General features: G+C 49.4%; 1 protein-coding gene across 11 annotated transcripts in view; it reads right to left on the bottom strand.

Moving 5' to 3' along the window:
- Nucleotides 1-116: 116 nt before the first annotated feature.
- The window catches only part of IQSEC2 (IQ motif and Sec7 domain ArfGEF 2), a 151,969-nt gene continuing 136,455 nt past the window's right edge, over nt 117-15,630 (bottom strand). For 7 of the 11 annotated variants that reach the window (XM_083420950.1, XM_083420949.1, XM_083420951.1 and 4 more), the window contains 8 exons: nt 14,046-14,185; nt 13,814-13,939; nt 13,060-13,159; nt 12,534-12,695; nt 8,067-8,240; nt 5,963-6,012; nt 3,303-5,507; nt 117-2,914 (listed from right to left, as the gene is read on the bottom strand). In XM_083420950.1, the coding sequence (XP_083277076.1) occupies nt 4,446-5,507; nt 5,963-6,012; nt 8,067-8,240; nt 12,534-12,695; nt 13,060-13,159; nt 13,814-13,939; nt 14,046-14,185 (1,814 nt within the window). In that variant the 3' untranslated portion in view covers nt 117-2,914; nt 3,303-4,445. Of the gene's footprint in view, nt 2,915-3,302; nt 5,508-5,962; nt 6,013-8,066; nt 8,241-12,533; nt 12,696-13,059; nt 13,160-13,813; nt 13,940-14,045; nt 14,186-15,630 lie in introns of those variants that run through there. The other 4 variants (XM_083420946.1, XM_083420947.1, XM_083420956.1 and 1 more) reach the window with 4 other exon arrangements.

Genomic DNA, 15,630 nt, shown 5'->3' with positions numbered 1-15,630 from the left:
AGCACTAGGCTGGTTTATGGAACAAGGAGGAACTTTGCTGCAGGACCAACACTCTGTTTCCCATCCCTCCCCCCAAAATGCCCAGTAATCTTAAAATAACACACAAGACATCTTCCTTCACACAGCAAGGACATTTGGTCAATTTATGAAGCATCAAATATACAGTTTCTTATGTACAAAGTGGACCAGAGGTGAGGGGGTGGGAGACAGCAAGAAACAAAAAGAAAAAAAATGCAGTCAGTTTGGAGTCTTCCAGCCATGAATTCTGGGAGAAAGGGCAGAGTGTGGCCCATGCTGCAGAAAATACATGGGCTGGAGCCCACCCACCCCCTCCTCTCTTAAGAGGTTGCTATTTATAATATATAGTATATACACAGGAATCTCTGTACAGCAACAAACCCAACACAGGAAGTGCAGTGCAGGGTAGGGATAAAGTGCATGCTGGGGGGAGGGCAAAGGGTGGGAAGATCTGATATGGAGAATGGGGGGGGGGGGAGGGAAGGAAGGAGAAGGGAGCCCAGACCCCGCAGGATGGAACTGGGAGCAACCACAGCAGGGCGAAAACCACCACCACCCACAGGCAGGACTCCTGAGTTCCTTCAAGGCTGTGGAGTCAATTAGCGGAGGATGGAGAAGCTGAGGAATGGAGGCTGAGAGTCCGTGAGCCTCCTAAAAGCCTCCATTAACTGGTCCTCTGATTATTTTCCCCCATCCTCCGAAGAGCTAGAGGCCAGAAATCCTGCCTGCTTTTGTTGAGCAGTTATTCCTAAAACTGGTTGATGTGACCCACTGGCATGACTTGAGGAAACTCACGTGTAGAGTGCAGCAACAATTAGGTTTATTAAATAATTCTGGTTCCTGTAAGGTTCCAGCTTTTGCTGCCTCTGAAGCCGGGTCCTTCTGCTCACACACTGCAGAAAGAAGAGCCTGCCTTCAGAGAGGGTCAGCCATTGCCCGTCACTACTCTGGCTGGGCCTCCACTTTTCTATTTAGAAAAATAGTGTGCTTCTACTATCAGAAGCACCACTTTAAAATGTAAAATAATTTCTTCCACCAACATTCATAGCATCTCCTTAAAAATATACAGACGAGGCACTGTAACTTTTATGTTTTGAAATCATCCTCTGGCCCCCTTGAGCCTACCTCCATATCCCTTTGCCCGGAGTCCTGTCTCCACACGGACTGGACTGGGGAGGGTAGTGGCTCAAGGCAGTGTCTTTGGGGAAGGGAGAGTAAGAGGAAAGGTGAGGCATGAATGGGCTCCATTAGCTTGGTTTGGGACAGGAAAAACCGGATCCCACCTTTTTCTAGAAGCAAAGGAATGAGGAAGTAGGGGGTTAAAGTGCATCTAAGCTCCCAAGGAACCAGTGTGTGTGGCAGGTGGCAGTGCCTCTCCCCTATTGGCAGGCAGAGAAACACTCTAGGACTGGGTGGGAGGAGACAATTACACCCCACCCTCCACTCCTATATTCCTCTCTATGCAGTTCAGTGAGGGAATATATCCAAAGAATAGATAACACCCCCCACCCTTTTAAAATGTTTTCAGTGCAAACCCCTTGATAGGGGTGGGAAGGGAGTAAGAATAGCCCTTTGTGAATAAGAACTGAGAGGGCAAGACAGATTCCTTCCCAAGTTCCCCCCAAATACTGATGATCTGCCCTGCTCTACATATTCCTTCCTTCCTTCCTTCCTTCCTTCCTTCCTTCCTTGTAAACAGCAGAAACTCATAAACTCTGTGCAAACTAAAGAGGAGAGCCTCCTTTCTGCAAAATGCCAAGGAGCACCAAAGCCCCGTCTCCATTCCCTCCTACAGAACAAGCCAACAGGCAGAGAAGTGGAAAAAGCTACTTTATAAAACTATGAAAAACTAACCTTCAGAAAGATAAAACCCCTGGCGACCACCACAGATGCCACCAAGCAGGGGTGGGGAGAAAGCATGCTGGAAGCATCCAGGCAGCAAAACATTAAAAGGCTTGGGGAGGGGGAGGGGAGAGAAGCAACCTGCAGGCCCCGTGCCAGGACACACGGGGCCACAGAGCGCAACGAGGCGCTTGCCGTGCCTTTCACTGGGAAGCAAGGGATCTGCCTGCAGCTGCCCTGCCTTGTTGAGACTTCTCTCCGCTCCCCCCCCCCCCCCCGCTGCTTGGTAGGCAAGGGGGACACAAACAGGAACACCTGGGCAAGGGAGGAATTGCTCCCACCTGCAAAAACAGAAAAAAGTGCCAGACCCCGTTGGCATAGAGCAAGGCTTCTCTTCCATGCAACTACTACATGCTTAAGTCAAGCCCAGGAGCCCACACGGCTCAAAAAAGAGAGAGACTGGTAACCATTTTTGCCCCTCTTTGTATAGCTGAGAGTTACTACATTCCCATCTTCAATTGACTGGGGATGTTCAGGGCTGAGCCCTGAGAAACTAATGGAAATAGTGCTTTAGATGGACTGAACATTGCTTTTTAAAAAGTAAGTCATGCTAGAGACAGCTTTCAGAACTGCTGTTGGGGTAGAAGAACCATTGGCCTGGCTGCGTGTGTATGGCCCACCTAACGGTGGCTGGGAGTAGGGCAGTAGCAGCTTCTCCAGCAGACTCATCATCACAATGCTTATCAGGGCAGCCCGAAAGAAGTGGCAGAGAAGCAGTTCCTAGGTTGTGTGAACTGGGCCTCAGCCAATTCCTTTAAACACTCAATCGAGAGTTCAATACAGTAGCAAAGCTTGCATGGCCTTTTGTGGCATCAAATCCCAAGTGGGGAATTGGCTGCAAACAGAACTGTTGGTCTAGAACAGGGTTTCCCAAACTTGGGTCGCCAGCCATTATTGGACTACAACTCCCATCATCCCTATTTTCTGGGCCTGCTAGCTAGGAATGATGGAAGTTGTGGTCCAACAATAGCTGGAGACCCAAGTTTGGGAAACCCTGCTCTGGAACATAAAGGTAAAGGTAAAGGTACCCCTGCCCGTACGGGCCAGTCTTGACAGACTCTAGGGTTGTGCGCCCATCTCACTCAAGAGGCCGAGGGCCAGCGCTGTCCGAAGACACTTCCGGGTCACGTGGCCAGCGTGACATCGCTGCTCTGGCAAGCCAGAGCTGCACACGGAACGCCGTTTACCTTCCCGCTAGTAAGCGGTCCCTATTTATCTACTTGCACCCAGGGGTGCTTTCGAACTGCTAGGTTGGCAGACGCTGGGACCGAACAACGGGAGCGCACCCCGCCGCGGGGATTCGAACCGCCGACCTTTCGATCAGCAAGCCCTAGGCACTGAGGCTTTAACCCACAGCGCCACCCGCGTCCCTACATACCCACCCGCTCTGGAACATACCCACCTTTAATTTGCTGCTCTGGCCATCTGCTACCGTTCATTCACAGCTGCTATTAAAAACTGGAGCAGACAGATATTTTAAGTTGGGCGGGGAGTGGGGAGCCAGAGGCTCCTTCGGTCATCCTTCTGAGCTGAAAGCAATGCTCTTCAGGCAGGTCTGATAAATGGCCACCTGCTATGTAAACAAGACACACGGAAGGCAGCCATGGGGGACTGCCTGCTACTTGGCTAACATTTCACGGAGACTTGGTGCGGATGGGCAAATGCTGGGGCAAAGCCCAACGCCAGGAGCAAAAGAAGTACCAGTCATTCGAGAGAGTGGGATCGTGCAAAAGTGCAAGTTCCACTCTGCAGCTTATTCTTATGCCTTCAAAACTGCCACACTGCACACGTTGTCCCTGGCACTAGCATGTCTGACTTGCTTTGCACAAAAACAGCAGATGGTGCAATTAAACTGTTCCTGGACTGTTCCACTTTGAACTGCAAGGGGAAACTGCACTGTCAAATCCCCCCCCCCCCCAGCTAGCGTATCAGGGAAGAGAGGCTGGAATCCGCCCTGGCACCTGGTTTTTTAGACCACCCAGAAACAGCTTTACTGCTTCGCATGCTGTTTGCATGAATGAGGTATACATACACCATACCATCGCCATCTGTAGCACATTTAGGGAAGAGTCCAAGGGAAACACTCTGCGTGGCAACAGATCACAATGGCTGCACAAACGCAGAAGAGTTTTCCCCTCTCGCACCTCATGTTTTCAACGTCTCTGAAAAGTTGCCGCATAGTCCTCAGACACCCCATTTTCTGACCAGAAAGGGGGAGGGGTGACACGAAGGGAACAGAGAAGCCCAAGTGCTAAGTGGCGCCACCCTCAGGCCACGAGCGGGGTTGCAGATCCCAATTTCTTCCTTTCGGAGGCATTGGTTGGAAGGCTGCCCTCTCTCAGTTCTGATCCTAGGAAAAAGAGGGAGGGGGTATGGAGTGGGGAGGAAGAAGGGGAATGGCCAAAAAGGTCTAGACACCCACTGGCCCCCACCCCTCCTGACCACCTCACAGCTGTGATGGGAGAAGCCCCGAGCTCCGATATTTATATATTTATAACCTATCAACGCCGTGGCGGCGGTGTTCCTCACACGACGGTGCTGATTCTGTTGACCGGCTTCTGTTTCGGGTTGGGGGGCCCTTGGGAGGGCATGGCTTGAGGGCCCCCCTGGTGCATGGAGATGTGCTGGGGCAGGGGGGAGGTAGGGGCAGCTGGAGAGTGGGGGCTGAGGGGCGTGTGAGGGGAGGGAGGCGGGAGGGGCGGGTAGGAAGGGTGCGGGGGGATGGGGGAATGGGGAGGGGGCATGGGAGGCTGGCCGTGGTGCTGCTGGGCCGGGTGCGCAGGGTGGCCGTGGTGTCCGGGGTAGGGCCCCATGCCGGGGGGCGGAGGCGGCCGCTGCATGAGCTGGGCAGGGTGGTGGCTGAAGATAAAGTGCTTTGGGGCCTGGGGCCGATGCAGGGTGTGCTGCCCACTGACCCCCGACTGATGCAGCTGCTGGGGGTAAGTGTGGGCCAGGGCATGCTGGGGGGCGGGGCTGTAAAGGGGCAGCGGCGAGGTGGGCTGGCGCCCATGGAGGAAAGGGGGGTGCTGGGAGGCGGCGGCAGCAGCAGCCATCTGGTGGGCGCGTTTCTGCTGGACGGGCCGGCCGAGGGTGTAGTGGTGGTGGGGCTGTGGGGTGGGGAAAGCGGGGACGGCCTGCTTCTGTGGTGGGGCGGAGAGCGGGGGCTGCTGGGAGTGGTGGTAGCGCTGGACCTGGGGAGGCAGGGGGTTGGAGGGCAGGGCTAGTGGGGGCGGGGGTGGGGCCGGCTGCTGGGGAGGAGGGGGCTGCTGGGGGTAGGGAGGAGGGGGCTGGGCCGAGGGGCCGTGGCAGTACTGGGCGTGGAGGGCCTGCAGCTTGGACTGGCTGCCATCCGGGAGGGAGGGGTGGCTGTGGTGAGGGTGGTGGTGGTGAGAGGAGGAGGCCGAGGAGGAGGAGGCTGAGGCCTGGCCAGGGGGCGTCTGAAAGGGGCCCTTCCCACGCTTGCTGCCGAAAAGGGAGCCCAGGAACGACGAGGAGTTTGAGGGGGGCCGAGGCTGGGGCTTGTACTCCTCGGGAGGGGGAGGCGGGGGCACTCTCTGGTGGGGGCGCGGGCTGCTAATAATAGACCCCTGAAGGGATGTAGGTGGGTGGAGAAACAGGAAGAAAGAGGGGAAGGAAGCAGAAAGGAGAAAGAGAGACACACACAGAGAGAAAGATGGGGTATTAGACAACTGGCTCCTATAATTCCCCCACACCTAGGGGGCTAGGACTTGATACTCAAAGATGGCCATACTTTTTGCCTGCCTGAAGAAGGGTTGGCTTCAACTAAAAGTAATTCAGACTGGGACGAGTCCGCCAACTCTTCTGCACCAAAGCAATGACTTCCCACATCCCTTAAACCTCTGTGTCTTCCTCTGCTAAGAGTGGAAGTAAATGCGAAAGAGAGAAAGAAAGAGAGAACAGAGAGGCTGCGAGGCAGAGAGTGGGAAGGCTTGGGGAAACTCCACCTGTGTCCCTCCCCACCCTCAATCTCTGGCTCCCTTTCCTCCTCCTCCTCCTCCTCCTCCTCCTTCAGCCCACTTACTTCAATTGTGCTGTCCAAGGATCCCACGCTGTTACGGCGGCCCCGCTTGCCTGCAACAGAGCAGGGGTTAGCGAGACCTGAACTCCACCCTCCCCCTCCCTTACAGCCAACACTCCCACTTTGGAGGGGAGGGAAAAAGGGGAGCCCAGGCCAAGAGCCCCCAGCCATCCCGCAACCCAATCCCACAAAGCACAGCAACAGAGCAGAGGAAGAGTTAGCAGAAGACAGGACCTAAAACACAGAGAGAGTCTCCTTCCCTCTCCCACGTCAGTCAGATGCAGGGCGGCCATGGTCTTACGGGCCTATAGGAAGCAGGGGGCCTCTTCTGCTCTGTGTCATTATCTGTGTCAAAGTATGCCCTCCGCAGTGTCCTGCCCCCTTTTTAACACACACACACACACACACACACACACACACACACACACATTGGGTTTCTTCAGGCACTTCCAAGCTGCTATTTTAGGTGGGATTCAGGCACAGACCACTGCATTCGAGCTGAGCAATTATAGCTGAGTGAGAGGTCTTGTGCAACAATTCAGACTTTAGCAGTAAGGGAAGTGTGATAGGGTGTGACCTGGCCCAGGAAATAAGTATTTTACCACTACAAAAGAATGGCCAGGCACCCCAGGCAATCCAATCAAGTAACTTGCCAGACAGGAGATAAACTGTGACAAGGAGAAAAACATTTAAATTTCTTATGTAGGTGGGATGTATCTGAGGGGTGGTCTTAGGTTACACCCCTTCTGTGATGTATGCATAATGTTTCTGGGGGTGGTCTTGATCTAGAGGATGGGAACTTCAAAAGTCTTTATAAGCCCTTGCACAGCAATTTTGGGGGTCCTCTTCCTCTCCTGCGTGTGAGGGGAGTACCCTGTTGCAACAGATCAATAAAGATCAAGCTTACTAGCTGCTTTGCTTCTCAATATTCTTTGGTTGGCCTCTGTTATTTTCTCCTACCAATAGGGAACCTATGTAAGGACTCTATATGGGCTCTTGGATACCCCATAAGGGAAAAGGGCATATTTTTATTTACAACAGAAGTGATAGGAAAATGTGTGGGGTAGCACTTTGCTTTGATGCAAGGTCATCTAACCTCTCAAGATGGGATAGGCAGCATTAAGCAATAATCTCCCTGTGAACAAATCAGAATGCTCAATGAGCACCCTTCCTCACAATCAGGTTGGCTCCAAAAAGCAAGAGAGACACACATCCATCCACCAAAAGCACGGAGTCACCAGCAAACAGCAGCCACCCAACCAACACTACGAATCCCAAATCCCGGGGCTCAATGTTTTTTAGTCAGATTTGTGGATTAGAATTAAAGTCATGGTGGATGAAACATTATCCATACGTTACATGTTCTTTTTAGCCAGTAGAGGGAGCCACAATAATTACATTCTAGAGATGGGCTGGTTTCTGGAGTGGAACCAAAATCAAGCAAAGTTTGAGAAGAACTGAGCTTTTTTAAAAAAATCTGGATGCCACCAAAACATCCATGTGAAAGACAGTGAGTCTTCAGTGGAATCAAGTGTCAAAGGCTTTTCTGGTAACCCCCTGCTCCAGTGCATTGCAAGTGGCACTGTGTGGTCGACATCAGCAAATAAAAACTAGCATGCCAAGGAGAAGGTTCAGCCTAGACTTCTCCATGGCCTGCCATTTTCCTACACGTAGGGATTTTACTTCTTCATTCAAATAAGCAACTGCCACATCTAAACCCTGAAGTGGTAGTCTCAAAAAACGCCCTACCAGAAAACTGGTATGAAGTGGCCCAAAGTCTGGAATCTACAAAAAAGGAACCCAAAATGGCTCACGAAGCTTTACTAGAGGCATGCAAAGGCCTCTAACACACTGGGGGGGAGGCGGTCAGTGATGTCATGCGATGGTCTACCTTAGAGGCCCTCAAGGATGCCTGGCAAAGCCTGGCATGCTAGCAAAACCCCAAGACCTGTCACAAATTTAATTTCCTGTGGAATCTAGTGATGTTTCTTTTAAAGTTCTCATCAGCATAAACCCAGAAATTCCCTCCTTATCTTCATCCCAGCCTGAAGCCCACTAGGCTCTCCCCTCCTGGAGCCATGGAAGGTCCTGCCCCCCAGCCCCTCACCAGCGTCAGAGAGGTCCCGGAGGGAGCTGCTGAGGGCACTGCGCTTCAGCCCTTCTCCCACAGTGTAGGCATCCTCCAGGCTGCTGCGAGTCAGGGTCCCATTCACGGCATCCTTGGGCCCAGATGAGGGGGAGGCATTGGGCCGCATCACTCCTTTTTGCTTCTCTAGCTCCGCTGTGTGTAGAAGGAAAAGAGAGAGGCAGTGAGATCTGGGGGTCATTCTGCTGGATGCTTCTCAGCCCTCCCCGACAAACAGGACTCCACAGGAGTCTACAAGTGATGCTTGGAAATAATAAACAAAAATCATGAAACATTTGCAGGGTTTTATCTGAAACAGGGGAAGAGAACCAGCAGCCCTTGAAGTGTTGTTGAACTACAATACCCATCATCCCTGAACAGTGGGAGGCATCTAACTGGTGTGGCTGCATAAGCAGCTTACAGATGGGCTGAGATGTAAGAAGGGCATGTGTAAGAAATGGAAAATGACAAAGGTGGCGCCTTCCCTGTGGAAAACCCTCCCTTCAGATGTCAAGGAGATAAAGAACTATACAACTTTTAGAAGGCATCTGAAGGCAGCCCTGTATTGGGAGGTTTTTAATGTTTGATGCTTTTTATGTTTTATATATTCTGTAAGCTGCCCAGAGTGGCTGGGGAAAGCCAGCCAGGTGGGTGGGGTATTAATTATTATTATTATTATTAGTAGTAGTAGTAGTAGTATTACTACTACTACCCATTTTCATATCCATTTCCATAGCAATGAGGACTAGAATCACTTAAGTATTGTGTAATGCACACAGTTCCGCTCTCAAACCCTCTTCTTACCCCCCCTTGGCTTATTACAAACCTCAATTCAGGCTAGCCTAGCAGCCTCACAATTATTTGAGTCAGGGCTTCTTTTCAAAAAACGGAAAGTGGTGCTTCCCATGAATTTCTGTTTGAAGAATGGATTGAAGGATATTCAGTGAGTAAGATGACTCTTCCCACTGGGCCTTTCAAATCTTTTGCCTCCTCTTCCAGGGGAGGAGCCATCCTGCCCCCCAGAACTAACTGGCAGAGTTGATAATGTCATCCCACCCCCCGCAGGATAAGCACAGCCATGGTGACGATGCCCAGCACAAAAACCTATGCCAAAACAGACACAGTTTGCATTTGGAAATTACATAGCACAACACTTATACTCTCATTCAAACCAGGACAGCAAAAATATGTGAATTCACACTCCAAAAGAGAATGAAGAGGATATAAGGAATGAAGCACCACTTCTTGGTTTCTCTGAAAATCTGAATTAAATTTGGACATGGAAGAAGAGTCTGGACATAACACAAATTATTGCGATGAAAAATGCTGAGCTGTGGATCAGAGCACAAGGCCCCCAACTCTGAAACCCAATGAGCCAAAGTAATGGCTATTAGGAAAACAATTTTCAACGTTAAAAAAACTGGATTAGGAACTAAGGGGTCAAAAGGCAGACTCATGAAAGCTCTAAGAACCCAATTTAAATTCCAAGAAAGGAATCGATATATGACCAGGGTGCAGGACAAATAACCCCCCTGAGGAAACATTTAAACATCAGATGGGAAGACAACAGATCCCTATCCAGACAAGAAAAAAAACACTTGTCTTTTGATGGTGCTGGTGCTAAGTCCCTTATTTATCCCTTCCTGAAGAAATGGAAGAAAATCATGAATGTCATGCGAGAGAGGACCCACCCCAGACCTGGAACACCAAGACAGGTAAGACTTCCAGGTAGTGCAGTAAATACATTTGGTTGATGCCCTTCTGGAAGCCAGTAAAATCCAGTGAGGTCAACCAGATCCTTTCAGCCTCCAAGCAGTCAGGTGGAAGAGGTCTGGGTGAGGATGGAACACTGGACCCTAACTGAGAAGATCCATGTACCAACAGATTCAGCAGATCTGGAAACCTTGGAGACCTGAGCTAAAATGGAGCTATAAAAATCACTTCTGCCCAAAAGGCCTGAATCCTGATAAGAGGAGAAAGAACTTGCCTAATATACACCAGTACATTCAGCTAACAATACTCCTGAATGTTTTAGTACCAGCTTCTCTAGCTAGAGAAGCTTCTCAACCTCTGCACAGTGGCAGGATCCTGCCATGCCATGGGGGCCAATGCAGTGCCAGCCACCCCCATACTTGAACTACCATTTGAAAGGATGTAATGGACTACTAGAAAGCTTGGGGGTTGCTGTTCCTCTTAATTAGGCAACGGAAGGAGGAAAGCATCTTCTTGTCTTTCATTCTATTTAAAAAATCTTCAAAACTCTCCAAAGGAACTATCTGTCAAAGAAAGGAATGAGGAAAATTTATTTTGCATTAATAATGTACACTTTATTTAACTGAACTGTCAACATGTAGGCAGAAAAAACAGACTAGCATATTGAGGTTGTATCTACCCTCATGCATTAGCTATAGCCAAGTTACACATACTGTACAGAAAACTACATGGAGTGTATTTCAGGGGTTGCTTAAGAAATGAGTTGAAAACTGTGAAAAGAGAGGCAACTATATATATTTAATAGTTAAGGAAGAAGCCTCTTGAAGCTCGAAAAATGACAAGCGCATCTTGTCATTTCATCCAGCAAGGTAATTCCTCTAGGGAACTCCTAAATATCCTCATGAGGTAATTAAATAAATATCATCATTTAGAAGGACCAATTGTGCTTGTAAATGCCTCCACACAGAACAGGGGCCTCCCCTTCATTTTGTAAACTGCTTTGAGCTTTTTTGTTCTTACACTCAAGTCATACATAAATTTTACAAAACAAACAAGTTACCCAATTGGGGGGGGGGGGCTTTTAAATCCCATTAAAAAAAACCCTGAGGGAATTAGTGATGAGGGGAATAATGAAAAGGAAAGCTAGAACAACTTACTGGGAAAATCCCACTCAGTCTTGCAAAACACAACTGAAGACTTATAGAAAAAGGACTGTAGCTGTTTTGGCAGAAGGAAAAAATATTTAACACCCGTAGCCTGGGAGCAGGCTGAGGGTTCAACAGGCTGTTCCTCAGTAAGCTGAAAAATCTGGCTGGCTTTTGCCAAGAAAGGGCTGTGAGTGGCGGGGGGGGGGGGGGATTCAGGTGCAGATTCCAACTCCTTCTTTGACACTTTTGGCAGAAGCAGCCTTGAGAAAAACTCCTGGAGGAGCTTAGAAGAGGAGATAGGCTATTTGATGGAAATCTGTGGGATCTCCTCATTTTATGACTTTTAGATCTCCCTTCTGTGTTTGCTATGAGGAAGGGGGTCTTTAATCTCTTTGTCAATGCAGGAGTGTACCCATGAGAGGAAAAACCCCATGGCAGAAAACATGGGCTTTGAGACCTGTGAGATCTGCCCCATTCATGTCTCTTAGGTAAGGACCCCTGACCATTAGGTCCAGTCGTGGCTGACTCTGGGGTTGCGGCGCTCATCTCGCTTTATTGGCCGAGGGAGCCGGCGTACAGCTTCCGGGTCATGTGACCAGCATGACTAAGCCGCTTCTGGCGAACCAGAGCAGCGCACGGAAATGTCGTTTACCTTCCCGCCGGAGCAGTACCTATTCATCTACTTGCACTTTGACATGCTTTCAAACTGCTAGGTTGGCAGGAGCAGGGACCGAGCAACGGGAGCTCACCCCATTGCAGGGATTCGTACCGCCAACCTTCTGATCGGTAAGCCCTAGGCTCTGTGGTTTAACCCACAGCGCCACCTGCGTCCCTCTGTCTCTTAGGCAGGTGCTTGCATTTGTACTTATGTGTAGAATGCCTTCTAGATTGGGATCTGGTTCTCTTATGACCCCTAGACCTGTGTATAGAGCCTTTAATTTCCTTAGAAATATATATTATTATCCATAACATAAATTTAGGAAATTCCCTTTTCCTGGGGAAAACCTCAGAAAGGTGTGTGGACTGAGCACTGCTGAGGACCCCACTCATGACACCTGGAGAAGGCAATATGAAATATTCCCTGTGTCTGGGGACTTTGAAAAGAGAACCCTCAGGATCCTGCCCCTCACTCATAGGGGGCTGCAGTGGGAGTGGCAGAATATCAATGAAACATGGCTCAGCAGCCATGACACCAAAAATAAAACAAAACAAAACCTGGTCTCAGCCAACTCCTACAGACAATAAACAACACAAGAAGAAGCAAGAATTAAGGCAAAAGAGAAACAACAAAGGAATTGTTTTCCTCACAGAGAAAAAAAGAACCTGCTAACTTGACCAGAAGTAGGGCAGAACTGGAGGGTGGCCCCTGGAAGAGGAGGCAAAAGACTCAAAAGGCCCTGCCTATCTAGCCCAGTGGGAGAAGTCATCCTATTCCCTGAATGTCTTCCAGTCCACTCTGGCAAACCTGGGCTGCTGGATGCTGCCCCAATGATGCCATCAGCAACCCTCATCCCTTATCCCACCCGCTGCCTCCCTTCCTAGCCATGTCCCCCCTCCTGGCCTTCAACAATCCCCACCCATCACTCACATTCCACACGGTACTTCTCCATCTCTTGCACTTCAGCAATGGATTCCCGCAAGTCACTGGTGAAGCGCAACCGATCCTGCAGGCTGGGGGCATTGAAGATGATCAGGACTTTCCTCTCCCCACCAGGAACAGCTGAGAGCAGTTTAATCCCGAACTGGTAATCTGGGTGGCAGAGAGTGAGATGCTGGGTGACTGTGGGCCCCACTACTCAGCCTCCCCTTCAATGCGGGTAACTGGCCACACAGAGCTGAGCCCAGACAAAGGGTTTGCTCCAAGATGGGGGACCAAAACGTCTCCAGCTACAGACAAAGGCACGAGGCATGAGGTCCACAATAGGTATGGGGCTGAAGGCACAACATCAGTGTGGATCACTGAGAAGAGCTCAGGGGACTAATCACAGAGAGAATGGAGAAAAGATGCTGATCTGGGAGAGCAGATAGTATGTTGTGCTGGTTGAGCCTTGGGCTCGTGCAACAACCAGGCTTCTAGGCTTCTGTATCATGACCTATGGTTAAGAGAAACTTACATGAATTCTGGAAGAGCTGCAACTGCATCTCAACAAGAGGGAAGCTCTGGCGGAAACTGTAGGTCACAAGGATCTTCTTCTTCTGGAATATCTTTGTCACCTAAATGGTGTGAGGAGATGCAGTGGGAAAGCAAAGGATCGATGAGGAGTAGAGAGAGCAGTGATCTAACTGTTCACCAACCCAAGCACAGTGCTCAGAATTACAGTCACCCAATTGGCTGAAACCTGCTTCTTTCCTGAGTTGCAACAGTCTAACCTACAAGTTAAGAAATTATTTGCTCTTATTGTCTGTTCAACCCATAAGGTATTTTCCTATGGATGTTTTCAGAGCAGAGTGGGAGCTCAGAAGAAGCTTGGATGGAAACATCCCATGGATGTTTAAAACAGATTCATTAATTTAATTTATCCACAGAGTCCTTTTCTTTACTATGTGGTGCTACTGACAAAAACATTTTTTTTTAATTAGTCAGTCTCCTGCATTGAGACAGCCTATTACCTCATGGCAATGGCCATGTGGCATCACAAAAGCACTGCAGGAGAGAACCAGGAGGCAGCAGACAGACAGGCAAGTATAAAGCACAGCTCAGCAGTCATAGCTTCTTCCAAGAAATCTTGAAGATTTTTGTGACAATGTCCACAAGGTCCAACTTCACCCAGGCATGTCAAAGCAGGTGCATGGTGAGGCAGCCAAATCTGCTCAAAACAAGCAACTCCACCACCAAAACCTGCTCTTAGCTCCCTGCCCTGACCTTACCACCAACAAATCGTTGAACAGGAAGACCTCCCTCTGGTGCAGCCCAAGCCTCTGTGGCCGATTGGGGTCAGGGACCTCATACAGCTGGCAGCAGCAAACCAGGCGCCTGTGGGGCAAAGAGAGAACCTGGGTGGGACAGACAGACAGAAAATGTTAGGAGTGAAGCCAAAAGAGGGGCAGAAACCTTCAGTAAACCCAAATCCATCTCCTCAGACAGCCTCTTCCAACTCACCGGCTTTTTGCCCACAATCATTCGCTCCACTGCTTGGACCTGAGATACGTGGTCATCATTGGTGCGCAGCTCCCGACTCTGAATTCTCTGGTAAATCCCTACCAGCAGGTCACGAGGAATGTCCTCGCCGTTATCTACCCCTGGTGAAGCAACAACAAAAGAGCAAGTCCATAGGCTGCAGGGAAAGACTAGGCCAGATTTAGTCACTCTCAAAAGCAAAAGCGGCTCATAGGTTATTCCCATGAGTCTTTGCAACAAGGTAAGCTAATAATATTATTTCATTACTGAAGACAGAGGTTGGAGGAATGAATGACTTATCTAATGCTACTACTAGCCAGGCTTACATCTGCTGGTGCACACAGCCTGATCACTACTGCTTTGGTCTTTCATTTGCACAAGGGGCATAAACAAACCAGGAAGGTTAGCATTATGACTGAATAAAGGATTGTGGTTTATTTCACCCTAACATGCCAGGTTTAATAAGCCAACAGCAAACCTTGGATCTCTTTTTAGTAAAAGCAAGAGGCTTCATATAGATGTTGAAAAGCATTAGGGTGAGGATGGAGCCCTGAAGCACCTTGCAAGTGACAGCGAAGGGGTCTGAACAGTCATCCCCCAACACCACTTTCTGGACATGGCCCCAGAGGATGGAATGGAACTACTGCATAATTGTGCCCCCAGCTCCCAAATCCCCTAGATGGTCCAGAAGGATACCATGGTCACTGGTATCAAAAGCTGCTAAGAGATCCAGCAGAACCAGGAAGCAGCTTTCAACTCTGTCCCTAGGCCACAGGAGATCATCGACCAGCAGGACCAAGGCGGTTTCAGTCCCATGATGGGGTCTGTTACTATTAATGATCTATTAATCGTTTTCTAAACCATATCATGGTAATGTACAATAAATGAAATTAAGAACAATTAAAAACACAGAAACAGCAAATACATTTAAAATGAAAACAAAACCATAGAAAACTGACATCCATGGTAAAGACCCATTTATCCAGCTAAGGAAAGCACGTTAGAACAAAAGTGTCTTCAGTTGTTTTCAGAAAGTGCAGCTAACTGGGCATTTGTTGTCTCTCTTCCACAGAACAGGAACAGTCACACTAAAAACCCTGCTTTGAGTTACTGGGCACAATCACTTTTAGCCATAGAAACCACTTGAGACTTCAGTGACAAGGGCTGGATTCAGAAGCCAGCACAAGGACTCCCGCTAGTGCAATGGCACTTCGCCCCTCTCCTCCCTCCTCAGATCTGCTCAGGAGTGTTGGGAGAACCCCCAGAACAGTGTGCAGGGGGAGGAGAGGGGAGACATTTTGTCTGGCAAGCAAACATCCTTCTGCGGATGGAATGATCTCCTTATCATGCTGCTGAATTCCACCTGAGGAGGACTCCCAGACTGCGAACGTCTTCCTTTGTGGGAAGCGCAAGCCCTCCCAGCACAGATCGTATACCTAATTCCTGGACATTTGCATCACAAGTAGCAATCCTTTCCAATTACTTTCAGGACTCTGAAAAAACAATTATTTGTCTTCAGCCTTAATTAACGATCTTCCAGATCCTGGGTCCTTTCTGATATACTAAT

Source organism: Podarcis tiliguerta (assembly GCF_965153285.1).
Source record: "Podarcis tiliguerta genome assembly, chromosome: 17".
Lineage (NCBI taxonomy): Eukaryota > Metazoa > Chordata > Lepidosauria > Squamata > Lacertidae > Podarcis > Podarcis tiliguerta.
The sequence above is the reverse complement of the archived record's forward strand: the minus strand, read 5'-3'. Positions and strand labels throughout refer to the sequence as shown.